The following is a 13,834-nucleotide window of genomic DNA, read 5'->3' as shown; positions in this document are numbered from 1 at the left end:
TTCTTTAAAAACATATTTTTATTAAACGTATAAAACTCACACAAACACGCACACACACACAGGCCAAAACAAAGATAATTTCATTTTCTTTATTTCTTTCTCTCAATAGATTTTACACTATCTCGCTGGAACCAAAGAAACAACTGACTATATAAACATAAAATAGCACAAAATATATGCAAAATAATACATTTAAAAGAATTACATTAAAACTATGAATCCAATGAGGGTCTTACTGCCAGTTTAACTGTGTAAAGGAGACTGCAACCCTCCGGTCTCTACTGTAGTGCCCTCTGCTGTCATAAGCTGTGAATTACATGCTCAAGATGTTCCATTGTAAGGCAATGGGACCCAACATGGCTACTACGGACTCCGGGAGACCAGTTCGGTTTGCAGTGCTCCCAGTTGGCTTCATGACGCACACATTAAAACCTTTAAGGAAAATTAAAACGACCTCGGAAATAAAGAATCACATTTGAAATGAAACTCCGGAAGGGATTTGAGAAGTGAGACCATTCGAGTCGTTTTTAATAAATTTCAGAAGAGCTCTTAAAAACATAAAACCTCAAGCACGATGGACTCAAGATAAGGCAAAGTGTTTGGATAAGCTGAGTCTGCTCAGTTGACCAACTGCTCAGAAAGTGCTTATATTTCTCCTTTTTTTTATCTCCCCCGTTCTGTTTTTTTTTAAACCATCAATGACAGCAAACCTTACGCCTCAAAGGGATCCCATACACAAGGTTGCTGCAGACATATTTTCTTCTCTTGTTTCTCTTTAAAAACATTCAGTATGTTATCGTTTAGTAAGTAATGAAAAATATTTTCCCATGCAACAATATGTTGAATTAATTACTGATGCCTTTGAAGTCTAAAGGAAGTGGAAAAACAAACAAACAAAAAAAAAGTGCAATCCTAAAATATACGGATAAATACGCCTCAAATAAAACGTCTCAGTGCGGAACTTAAAGGTCCTTTGTCAGGGGAGGAGTTTTACATCTGAACTTAATAATTTATAGAATATTTAGTTCTTACATATATATATTCATATTTATATGTAATCTATATAACATTGATGATTTTAAATCTAGAAGTGTTACAGTCAGTATAGAGGCTGTTATTTGCTAGTGAAAATATCAGGTCACTGTCATATTCTCGTTGAATAAGAAATGTTCATATCTTCTTTATAATCTACCTTGTGTACAGTGTTCTAGCAAAAACAAACAAAAAAAGAACAAAAATCAACTTAATGTCATTTACAAAAATACCAAACTTTAGTAACTGCAACATTTGGTTGCCACCGCAACAACTTAATATTGTTATGAAATACTATCATACTAGAGTGAAAAGTACATCTTTTTCAAAATTTTCTTTGCATTTTTTTTCCTTTCACTTTTTTCGTTGGTAAAACGTCATCTATACAATAAACTTTGTCCTCCCACCCTCCTCAGTAACACAAGCAACTCTAGTACTACGCTGTGATCTTTTTTCCAAAATTTTTTTTTCTTTTTAACCTCGATGAGAGGGCGAGAATGATCCAGAAATGTTTCCAGTTCCGTCGCTGGGGGAGAGCTTTTCAAGCCTCCCCCCCGCCGCAGTGTGACTCCTCATCTGCCGACTCGATGGAGGGCTTGGCCTTTTTAAAAAAAAATTAAAATCAACAACAAAAAAAAACAACAACGATCTGTGCAGAAACGCTGCACAGCTCAATAAATTACATTCATCTCAAAACAGGATAGTTTACAACATCATTTCTGAGTAAAATCTCACCTAGAGTGACGCAAGATAAATTACAACAAAATAGGACAATTTACCGCCTTTCACAAAAGGGTGTGTAGCAACCGATAAGGTAATAATGACCAGCAGCGCAACAAATACCATTTTAAATGTTATGAAAGAGTAATGGAACAAAATGTTAAGTTTGTGGGCCATTAATGTGACATTTTGCTAATAGCATAATTAGTTCTCACGCTATTAGCATAGCATTAACTTCTGTAGACCCAATTGTTCCCTTTTAGCCACTTTTCATTTTTTTAATTGCTGATATTTTTGTCTCTGATATGGAATTTTCCGAATAGAAACAGTTTGAATGAATGTTAAAAATCTCCACCTTAAAAAGTTAAAAGTTACATCCTTACCCAAATTGGTTCCCATTTCATCTTATGTTAATTGTATATTTAAATGGCAATCTACTTTATTTAGAATTTTTTGCCACAAAAAGCGAATTCCTTATACATATTTTAAAAATTTAAGGGGTTATTATAATTTTTATTTTCTTGGAAATACATATTCAGCCACTAGTTGGCAGCACAACAGATAAAGGGGTCTAAATGGAACCTATTTGTTGTACTTTGTTGTGCTATTGCATAGAAATAAATTATTGCAACACAAAATAGTCTAGTTAAAACCTTCACATCCCCCAAATCATTCCATTCTGCACTACACAATTTATATTATTTTTTATTTTTTTTAATTTAATGAGAACAATGTAAGAAATCGTTGAAAATGAATGCTTCGTAAGTCTGATTAGAGTCAAACTTAGCACTTATATAATTTTTATAGCAATTTTTTTCTGTAGAGAACCTTTTAGGTGTCAAGAATCCTACGTTGGGAGTTTTTTTGGGGGGCGGCAATACCTGCATAAACAGGACTGTAATTATCACAAATAAAGTCAATTTTTCCCAGTGGCTTTGTTATTCACTTATAAAGACTTATGCTGGATGACATAAGGTGTCATGTTAGGTTATTGGCTCAAATGCTTCACAACAATATTATATTTAAAATGACCTAAATCCGGTTATTGGCCATTATTACATCATTGTTGCTACGGTGTACATACAGGTCACAATGTGCATGAAAACAAACCGTTTCGATTGTGGATTGTCAGTGTTGATCAAGCACCATGAGATTACATCAGAATTTTTGATCAAATGGAGAAAAACTTCCAAGAAAAAAAAAAGAAATCAAACCCAAATGAGATTTTTCTTGTCTTGGCCTTGAAAAACGAACACTTGTTACAGGAGGCGGAGGGTCAAACACACCTTGATAGTAGACACAACACAACTTCTTTAAATAAGTCTGAATACATTTTTCTAGAACCGTGAATAGAAACTGTCAAAATAACAGACACTTTACATACATTACACAGTTTACAATACGTTGTTTTTCTCACTCACTTTCCTCATGTAAACTACTGAAACCGATGTAAGAAACGACGGATACACCGTGAAACGTCACCAAACATTCTACAAAGCTAGTTTTGATTTGTCGATCCTTGAAATTCTCTCCTTGCAGTGAAGTCACTTGTGATGTAAAATGAGCCGTTGCCGGGGAAGTTGTCCCCCAACCCTCACCCCGACCGGCAACGCGAAGTGTAATGTCTTTCCCCGAAAAGAGTCCGTATGGATTTAACAGCCGGTGGGGGTTTTTATGCGACTCTTAGTGATCCAGATCCTGGATACTTTATGTGTCGTCGATGAGCTTCTTTTAAAATTTTTTTTTTTTGAGGCACTTCTACAAGTTTTCTAAAATGGAAACAGGATTATCGGTGATAGTAGGGTTGGACAGGACAACCGACGGTCACAGATAGCCCTCCAGTTCAAAGTTCAAGTCATCTTTTTGCTTGACGAGTGTCGTCAAATGCACCGTTTTCTTTGTTTGTTTTTTTTTTTTGTTTTTTTTTTTCAAACTTTTTTTTGTTGTTGTTTGTTTTTATGTTTAGATTTAGCACTTAAGTCCCTCACGTGTCCCCCGGTTAAAAAAAAAACAACACAAAAAAAAAAACAGAAAAAAGAAAAATCTCATTTACCAGGCCTGGAGTTGCAAGTCCTCGCTTACAGTCGCAGTCTGCCGGCAGACCATCAATTTCCTGACAACGACACACACACAGTCGCACGTACACACACAAAAGGCTTGGTATGACTGAAGCTAACCCCTCCAGCTTCTGTCGAGCCCTTGGCGCAGGCCCGAGCCTCGTCAAGCTTCTCCAGTCCGGACTGCATTGCGAACAAGCTGAACTCACGGCAAATAAAGGGCGAGCGGGTCGACTCTGCAGCGACGGGGGCGATGGCAAAAATGAAAACGGAAAGAGCGCGGGGCGCTCTCGTGGCGACAGATGTTTCCGGGCAGAAAATGTTGGGCGTCTGGGGCAGGCTATCGTTTGAAACAGCGAAGGGGACATGAAGGTGTGGCTGTCAGGGTGAAGGTGCTCTGAAGTTCTAAAATAAATATCCAAGAGTTGATATTCTACTGTATCTATAGTATGTCTGTACGATACATAAGAATATTTGTGACTTTTTCATGTTCATATTCTGTTTTCTAGCAATACATACAGTATTTTATATATATATGTGGATATATATATATAATATATATGTGTGTATATCTTTTATTTTCTATGTGAATGTGTGTGTGTGTTACAGCGGCTCTGCAGTTCTGGTGGTTAAATTGAAGTGTTACACTCTTAGCATGCAGGTTGCTGGACCTCTAAGGGAGAGGCAAGGTAGTATTTACAGAGGGGCTGTTTTGGGCTTCCTAGTGCAGCTTCATGACACTCCGTTTCCCTGGTGATGCTCACTTCAGGATGATCTGCAAGCCAGAGACACAAAAATAACAAAGGAAGAGACCGCTTTAGTTTACATCGAAAAGTTCACGAGCTACAAAAGAAATCAAATTTCTACTTTAAATATTCTTCTTTTGTTTTAACTGCTTCCATATCACAACTCCTACGGTAGATGTGGTCAAGTTTTGATAGATAGCCGGCAGTCCAACTCTTATGCTTCAACATAAGAATAGTTGAGGTATCGTCAGTTACAACTTCATTAGATGAAGCAAACTATACATTTGAATAAAATTCTAATAAAATATATTGAAGTTGGTGCAAAATGGGGTGTGAATACATTTCGAAAGGCTAAAATAACCGACCTGCAACACTTTGGGGGGGGACAAACAAACAAGGGAAGACAGACAAAGATGAGGGAATCTTTGAAGGGGGTAAAGGTAGAGGAGCTGCAGGCTGCAGTCATGTTGGTGACCCAGGCAGAAAGCCAGTGCAGAACAAAGCCCTGCATGGTTCCCCTTAGTAGACAGCATTCAGCCAGCAGGATGGAAGCCACTGATCCCATCACACACAACATAAGGACGGCACAGTGTGTGTGACGAGAACACTCCACAGCGCAGAAGGAAGCCGTTAAAAAAATAAAAAAATAAAGTAGAAGCAGCAACAAAGTGGCTCGACACAGATGATGGTTTAGTTAATCGTTAAACAATCTCTATGTGTAGTGAAAATAGTCCGCCACTAGAGGGTGCTGCACCTCCAGAAAGCTCCTACAGCAGTGACGTTACCAGAGACACAGCAGTGGTAGCACATGGTTAATATTATGCTCAGACATGGAGGGATGTGATTGGCTCCTTCACGTCGTGTCATGTTAACAGTTGGTCGTGAGTTGACCAGACTCTGAACCTGTCGCGCTGTCTGCAACTATCTGACGTGTTTGCAGTAGTTACATTCAGCCTCAATTGTTCATTTTTCAAAGCATTTAAATCTTAAATATTTTCTGGCCTGAATGAGACGAGGAAGAAACCACCCAGATACTAAAAGGAGATTCAATCCAGCTGCGTTAGGGCTGTCAGGCAGTGAAAACGAATAAAAACCAGTCAAGGTTCTGGATTCGATAAAAACACATGGCTGAGACTGGAGTAAACAAGGTGAGGACTGTATGCAGCGCAGCTGATGATGATGGGGATGATGATGATGTGCGCCCCTAACTGCTGGGTGGGAGGCAAACGGAGGCAGACAGCGAAGGGCTGACGTCACCCCTTTTTTCCAGCTCCTTGTCCCACATGCATCTTTAAAGAGTGGCTCTGCTTCCTGCTGCTACTGCTGCTGCATGCCAATTACAGGAAGAGACGGTGACTCACAGGAAGTGCGCGGCAGCCAGCCTATAAGGAGCAATACGACGCTGGGTAATGGGTCTGTGATTGATGATGTTGATGGAGAAACGGACAACACATTTCTGTTTGTTTTTGAAAGCAAAATGTTGGTCCGTTCTCATCAGATGGGATAAAGGCACTATTGTTAATTATTTGATTGTCAAAGATGGTTTTCTAAAACTTAGAAGGGGTGGGGGGGACTCGAAGAAAAGATAAAAAATTTTAAAAAGATCCTGGCTGTTGCTGTTTAACATGTGGAGCACGTTGCTGTGTGTCCTCAAAGCACCTCTGCTTGGATCCAGCAGTAAATGACTGCCAGCTGTGTGAGCGAGGCCGGGGCGCTGCCACCGTTCCTGAAATTTCCAGGTTTAAAAAATGGGGCCGCACGTGTTTCACCCCAGCGGTCGGAGCTGTTTGTCTTTTCAGGAGGGCCGATGCTTGATCAGAGGCCATTTTTTTTTAGACGGCTTTTCTGGTTATATTTTCCCTGGAACTGTTTTCTCATGATTTACCTCTCGCGTCAACCTTACATTCAGGAAAAACAAAGAAGCGTAATGAGTTCATTTAAAGTTGATTGAGTTTATCTATCGACTGACGATTGAGATGCTCCCATTTAAAAAGAGGAACAAAAATACTGAATTTTCTCTTTTATCAAGAGGGTTGAGCATCTTTCCTTAACATACAAAGATAATTTCATAATATTTTGAATTTAAAAAAACAGTCACGAGATTTTAACATTATTTTTGTCAGCTACATTGTAGTGACTGAATAAACAGAAAATTGTGGTTTTCTCACGTTGTTTTTGTTTGGACCATTTCTCATTCCCGTTTTCATATGCCCCGCCATCTTTGTTTCTGTATCAACTGCCTCTGCTTAAAGATGACCACCGGAAAAAGGTCAAAGCGGATATTATTAGTTAACTGATTGGAACTCATTTTAATCTAATAGTTCATTTGAATCATAAGTGGAAAGAGATATTTAGATACAATGTATAGAAATATGTTGTTTCAACTGTGGCTACTACTAAAAGCAAGCCACAGGAATGTTTTCGTGCGCGTTTGCTCGAATGTCTGTGTCTGCGTCGCACACAAGCGGTACAGATGACGTCCCAGCTGCGGATGGAAGAGGCCTCATCGTTTCAGACAACAAGAAAAGTGGAAAATAAAACATGCAAAACAAAACCAGGAAGTGGTGCAACATAACACAAGTACTACTTGCAAATGTGGGAGCTCTGAAGAAGTGCTTTTCATTAGGAGCGCCTTGTGGACTTTACCGGAAAAAAGAGGCGCTACTCAGGTAGCGTCCCTCTGCTTTTAAGCTGTGTGGAAAACACCCACTCACCGGCTTTCACCCTGTGCAGCCGCATGGATGACTGGAGTATGGCTAAAGCTGCAGGTTTTGTTGCAGCTCACTATCAGGAGGCAGTACTTATTCAGAGCTCCAGGGACTGATGAAAGAAAGCTTTAAAAGGAGCAAACCTGATTGGCTGGTGCTGTTGCTGCGTAGGGGACACTTGTGGCAGGAGTTGTTGCTGCAGAGACAGTAGCAGGCGTAGCACTGTACATCATTGGGACTTTGTTTTTGAGGAGGAAGGGGGAGGAAGGAGGGGAAGGAAGGGGCAGCAATGAACAGGTAGGTGGAGCATTATGGCAACCATGGCAACAGTCGTGGCGCGTGTGTCGACGGCAACGTTTTGTCGATGGCGGTGGAGGAGGGAGAGGGAGAGAGAGAGAGAAAGAGAGAGAGAGAGAGAGAAAGAGCCAGCGAGCCATCGTTAGGGTTACACCGGCAGATGGCATGCAACCATTCACAATGCAAAGCCAGGAGGACAGAAAGAGAGGAAGAGAAGGACAGCATGAGAGGATAAAAAACAAACAAAAACAAAAAAAAAACAAGAGGAGAGAAGCTGATTACAATCACAAGTAAGGAAATTTATATGGAAAAAAAATCAGTTTTATGTCTTTCCCAGAGAAGTTAACAACAAGACGCATATTTTGATGCAAATTTAAACCAGTTGGCCTGACCAAGTGAACAGCAGGAAGACGCCACATGGCTACTGTCAAGAATATGCAATTCTGTCAAAACATGGTAAAAGTTCTTATTTATAGTCAGCGCCTTGCAATTAATATTCAACTTTTTCACATTTCATCACATTCCAACGCCAAATTGGGATTTAATGCAGACCAACCCACAGTAGGGCTTAACTGCGAGGCTCTAGAGGTGCGAATACTTTTGCAAGGCGCTGTAGCTCCGACTGCGTTTCCAGTTCTGTGGAATCTTTCTGGGAAACTGATTTAAATTTCCTGGTTAACACGGCACAGCAAAACGGAAGTCATATTATAGCTCAGGAGTCAGCACTTTAATCGTAAACAAAAACAGTCGTTAGCAACAGAGTCAGTCGGTGGGGAAATAAGAGCTTGGAGCTGCAGCTCCTTCAGGTATGCAAACTTAGCTTCAAAAAATATCCAGAAATGCTTCAGAAAATATCTTAAGAGACTATTCATCTCACCTGTAAGGGCTGCAGACCCCCCCCCCATAAATCAGCCTAAATGCATGTGTGTGTGTGTGTGTGTGTGTGAGTGAGTGAGAGAAAGAGAGAGCAGCGTCAGGACCTACCAAGACTGCTAGCAGGGGTCATGCACAACACTGACCCTGTTGTGTTTAAGCAGAGAATGACACAGAGACAGAGAGAGAGAGAGACAGAGAGAGAAGGGAAGAAATGGGTTAATTGAGGAGGAGAACAACAAAGTTAGACAAGACAAAAACAAAAAGCATCAGTCAGCTCAGATGCTACCGTTACAGCCGTGACGCCAGCTAATAATGGAAGCAGTCAACAAAAGCAAGCAGTGGCGTTCTTCGCTCGGAGCTCTGCATTAGTGGGCGGAGCTGCAGCTAAACCCAGGCTGGAGGACACCAACCAGGAGCGGCGCAGAGTTTAACATCTGGCAAGGCGCTACGAACGCGTGCAAAGTTCAGCTTAGGTTCAGCTCGTTCTGCTTTTCTGTTTCTGCAGTAATTAACAGTAAACTTTTGCAGGATCCCCCCATGGCAACTGAACACTGCGACTGAATCGGCTTGCTTAACCGAGGGGCGGGTCGTCTCAACGGAATGCGGAGATGGAAATTTCAGGTCAAATGAGGGGAAGGAAAAGTAAAACTAAAAAACTAAAGGGGGGAGCAAAACGGCAGCATCATGCAGAGCAAAAAGCGCAGCTTTCCGTCCAGTTCTGGATTAAACTGAGATACTTTTCACACAGTTTCAGATCTTCTGAATTTTATTTTATTTTTTCTAGATTTTGGACAAAACCCCCACCTATACAAAAGCTTAAACATTTATTGTTGCACTGAATTAAAGCTTAAAAATATAAGATCCCTAGGGGTTAGATTATGTATACTGCTTTGCAAAAATCTTTTTTTTTTTTTTTACATTCTGTGTTGTTAGAGCTAAATACTTCAACATGTCTTATTAGGGAGTTAATGTAATAGACATTGTGCAAGAGAAGTTTTCTTTCAGCTCTTCTTTCTTGCCGCTCTTCCATAAAAACTAATGTTTTTCCTATCTGAGCTGTGGACAAAATAATTTCACAAAAAAGATGACTTCTGTTTTGTGTTGGCTTACCAACAAAACAAAAATGTAGAGAGAAAACAGGGTGAGGAATAATTTTGCAAGTTGTAAAGATTTTAGTATCTTATCAGGGTTGGAATAAAAAGGAAAACCTCAACTAATTTGGAAAAAAATTCCGACAAAATGGAGCCTAAAACATGGCACTTAATCACGTTTTATAGACAGGAAGTGAATCAGAACTGCTCCACACGACAACAAACAGACTTCCTTTGCAGCCGTGAAGCCCCCAAAAGATGGGTTTGTGATTAATCTGATCGCCAAGACCTGTCTGCACCTGTGTGCCACGTGCATGAAGTGATCAACCTTACCTGTGGGAAAGAAAGCGGGCTGCTGGAGCTGTGCGTTGGCCAGCGCCTGCTGGTAGTGCAAAACACTGGGGTTGAACAGAGAAGTGGCTCCGTTGCTCTTCTCAAGTGCTGGTCTCTTTGGTAGCGGCTGGAGGACGCCGTGGGGGAACGCCTTGACACACACACGCAAACAGAAGCACAAGATTTGAGCTCCGCTCACTCGAATAGACACTAGAATTATTGCAAAAGTGTTATTTTTCTCTATGCACGGCACAAAAAAGAAAACCAGAAAAGAACGGCAAGAAATGGAAACACATTAAAGAAAGCTGGAATTATTTTAGCTTTACGTTCGTTGCTACAAAAACACAATCTAGAAATGCCACAGGTAAGGTCTACACATTAAAAAAAAAGTGTCTTACTGGGTTTCACAACAACAAAAGAGCCAAATTAAATTCTGTGAGTGGCTACAAGTACAATTAAAGAAGCTACATGCAAAGCAAAAGGTGAAAGGTCCAAGTACCAGGTCTACAGTTGCCTCGAGGGGTCGCTTCATTGCTTTGGCAGTCGACTGAGTCTTTAATTAGCAGGCAGCGAGCACATGATGGCAGTGGGCCAATGGGAGTCAAGCGTATTAACATACAGGTAACAGCAAGCAGAGGTGCATCATGGGGGACAGCATTGCATTGTGGATAGGTGAGAAGGAAAAAAACAAAAACAAAAATAATCTGAATGCCAGTATACCACATACAAAACAATAGGCATGCACATAAACAAAAAAATTGCTTTCATTTAACTGTAAAGAAACATAGCTACTATATTAATTAGTACAAAAGCAAAAAAATAAAAAAATTTAAAAAAGCAAAATAAGGCAGCTTTAATATTAGATCCTACGACTAACACAGCTGTTTATCTATTTGATATCGACATGGGCGGGCAAATTGTAGATAAGAGATTAGCGCAATTGTAACAGTTCTGACCAAAACGAGAGAAAAAAAAGAAAAAGCTCAACGTTTGGAAAAAAGTGACACAAGTTGGAGTTTAATAACAGAATGTGGAGCTCTGTTTATTCCAAATGTTTACGTGGGGTAAAAATTTTGGCATTAATATGAATAAATGCTGACTAATTTACCTGAATGCTGCGCAAAAACCCCCAAAACAAAACACATGAATATGACGCTCCATGCACAAGCCTCTTGCTTGATGTATGTGGAATTTTTTTTCCCTCACTTGTGCAACTGTTTCTCGTGGTTAACAAACAATGCATTGCTGATGCGCTGCGGTGTTAACAGACTTCAAAACACTGGTTAGTTCAAATGAAAGATGGTCTATTGATTGAAAAGTGACATGAAAAGCAAAGATGGCTGCGCTTGACTTGCAATGAGGAAGGAGGTCACAGCATGGCAAACAACATATAACGTGGCACAAAAACAAACAAACAAACAAACAAAAAAAAAAACGACTCACTGCAACTGCGTCGGTCGGAGTGCGATATTATCTAGTGGACACGTTTGGGAGTTGGAGGTACTGATCTTTCCCTATTTTTAGCAGCGCATCTGCGCAGGTTTTATGGATCTGCTGCGATAAAAGTGCCGCAGCTCAGGCGGAGGAGGGCTCAAAGACAATTGGATTAAAGATGCTGACTCTGCAACTTGTCCAGAGGTTAACCCTCTTCACCTCTAGCGCAGGTCGGAACAGCTGAAGGTAGTTTGGGAATTGGGTCATAAAGATGATAAACTGAAGCCGCATATACAGCGACTGCGAAGCAGTGGGGGGAACAGAAACACGCTTTTCTTTTACTGCTACAGCCGCAAACTTCAGCGTATTTTATCGGAGCTTTATACGATCGACACCAAGTGGAAGAAAAATGACGATTTCCGTAGTTTTTTAGACTAAAAAAAAACATCCAAAAACTGAGGATTTCAGTTATTTTCTGCCTTCCTGAGTCACTACTTTGTGGAGCCTCCATCAATCTAGAGACTGAAATCCTTTCAGATTTTAATTTGCATTGAAATCTGGAAAGAAAATGTACTGAAGATCTGATGTTTTTCTGTTGAGAAGTCGAACCTCCAGTCTCGTCACAAGACAACCTCCACAGCATGACGCTGCCACTAACGTGTTTCACTAAAGGTATGGAACAGTTTTTTTTTTGTAGTTGTCGTCTTTCTAGAAACACTATGACGCCATGTAAGGGTCATTGTAGGTAGAAAAAAAGGAGGTGTAAATTTCTGCCAAACACCTAAAAAAAATTCAGAAGTTTTCTAGAAACAAAAAACAAGTAAATATGTGAGCTCCAAAAGACAAAAATGTACCCACAAAAAAACCACAAGTATTGAAATTATTATCAGAATTTTTCCAGAAAATAACTAGGATATTTCTGAATTTGAAAAGTCACATTTTTTTTACAATCTGAAGCTCAGAAAATTTCCAAAAGTTGAACATGTTCAAGCTTTTCCATTTTTTTCTACATAATTTCTGAGATTAATCTCAAAATTTCAGAAATCTACTCCTTCGTTTTTTTACACCAACTATGGCCCCAATACGCTAATAGTACACGCCGTGTATCACTTTTCTTCCGCTTTAAAATAAGCGTGTTAATGTAAAGCTAAAAGGTGTCTACCGAAGTGTTTAAATACGGCTTTCTGTCTTCTACCAGCTTGTAAAGGAAAGAGAAGGACAGCAAGCAGCGATGGAGTCAGCCAATGAGAGCTGCAGTGTGCGCAAGACGTAAAGCATGCCCATGACACGGAGGAAAAGAAAATCAGTCAGTCAGCACACTGGCGCAGTACAAGGTGTGCAGGTGCAGCAGCCAGTGGACCAATCAAAAGAAGCAACTCGATGCCTTGGGGAAGCCGGGGAACGAACAAAACTGTACACCGTGCTCAAGAGTATTAACATCCTCATCTCCCTTCTCTCCCCCGATCAGAAGCGGATGACTCAACCTAACGGAGGGTAAAACTCCCGCCACGTCATGCTACATCCACCCCTGATTCAATTTGCAACCGATCTGCAGAGAGCCGCACTTATCACCGAGAGCAGCAAAGTGGGATGGGGGGGGGTTGAGCCGACGCATTGTCTCCGTGCGAACCAAGGGCATTGGGAAATAAAAGGAGGCTGCAGTGAAATAATAACAGATTGTTCTTGTGGCGTCAACGCTGATCTGTTTAGGTCTCGCTAAACCCCGTTTGTCGCATCCAGCCGCCCCTCTTCGGGATGACTATTGTCGGTGAATTGTTCTCTAGAGTCCACTAGAATCAATCAGCAGAGGACAGTAATAAAGCAGGGCTCCACATTGCATGTTGAGGGGGATCTGTTACAGTAAGCGAGAGGTGTTTGGAATCTTTCTAAGTCAAAATTATTTGGAATGATGAGTTTATTCGCAAATGGTGAAAACTTTCAGAAAAAACTATTTTTACAGTGCGTCACTAAAAGTTATAAAGCTAGAAAAAGGAGACCTAAGCGTATTGATTAAAAGCATCACTGAAAAAAGGTAAAAGTGTGCGTTTCCTGCTCTGTCTGAGGTAAAAGTGGGTGGCCAGCAGGGCGGCGCTCTCACCATGGCTGCAGCCGTGGCTGCAGCTTGTGCAGCCACGGCCGTCTGGTTGGCCTGGTGCTGGGCTGCCTTGATCTTGGCCTGCAGGTGGGCCGGGGGGTGGAAGTACTTGCACTTCTCACGGGAGCAGCGGCTCTTGATGTAGTCCATGCACACGGTGACCGTGTTGTCGCTGGTGTCGATCATGGGGCTGTCGCTCGGGTGGGCGAAGCGGCAGTCCGTCTCGCCGCGGGCGCAGTTGCCCCGCTGGAACTCACGGCAGACCTGGCATTACAGGGAAACGAAAACAAGACGATTAAAAGTCACTGTCGCTATAATTTTTTTTTTAAACATTTATTGCATTGAATTTTAAACTGTGCCATTTTTTGTTTTGCATCTGTAACCAATTCCACTTTTTCAGGTTTGTCTGTTGGCGCCTAAGCGTGGTGCGTTTACTGACCAGTAA

At 41.0% G+C, this 13,834-nt stretch overlaps 1 protein-coding gene across 13 annotated transcripts in view; it reads right to left on the bottom strand.

Annotated features, from left to right (window-relative positions):
* Positions 1-75: 75 nt before the first annotated feature.
* The window catches only part of LOC103475686 (muscleblind-like protein 2a), a 42,703-nt gene continuing 28,944 nt past the window's right edge, over positions 76-13,834 (bottom strand). For 3 of the 13 annotated variants that reach the window (XM_081616652.1, XM_081616650.1, XM_081616654.1), the window contains 5 exons: positions 13,393-13,653; positions 10,360-10,413; positions 9,861-10,011; positions 8,545-8,580; positions 76-4,584 (listed from right to left, as the gene is read on the bottom strand). In XM_081616652.1, coding sequence (XP_081472778.1) covers positions 4,460-4,584; positions 8,545-8,580; positions 9,861-10,011; positions 10,360-10,413; positions 13,393-13,653 — 627 coding nt within the window. In that variant the 3' untranslated portion in view covers positions 76-4,459. Of the gene's footprint in view, positions 4,585-7,406; positions 7,502-8,544; positions 8,581-9,860; positions 10,012-10,359; positions 10,414-13,392; positions 13,654-13,834 lie in introns of all 13 variants that reach the window. The other 10 variants (XM_081616674.1, XM_081616656.1, XM_081616663.1 and 7 more) reach the window with 10 other exon arrangements.

The sequence above is a fragment of the Poecilia reticulata genome, chromosome 2 (assembly GCF_904066995.2).
Source record: "Poecilia reticulata chromosome 2, P_reticulata-male-v2, whole genome shotgun sequence".
Lineage (NCBI taxonomy): Eukaryota > Metazoa > Chordata > Actinopteri > Cyprinodontiformes > Poeciliidae > Poecilia > Poecilia reticulata.
This window is presented reverse-complemented; position numbering and strand designations above follow the sequence as displayed.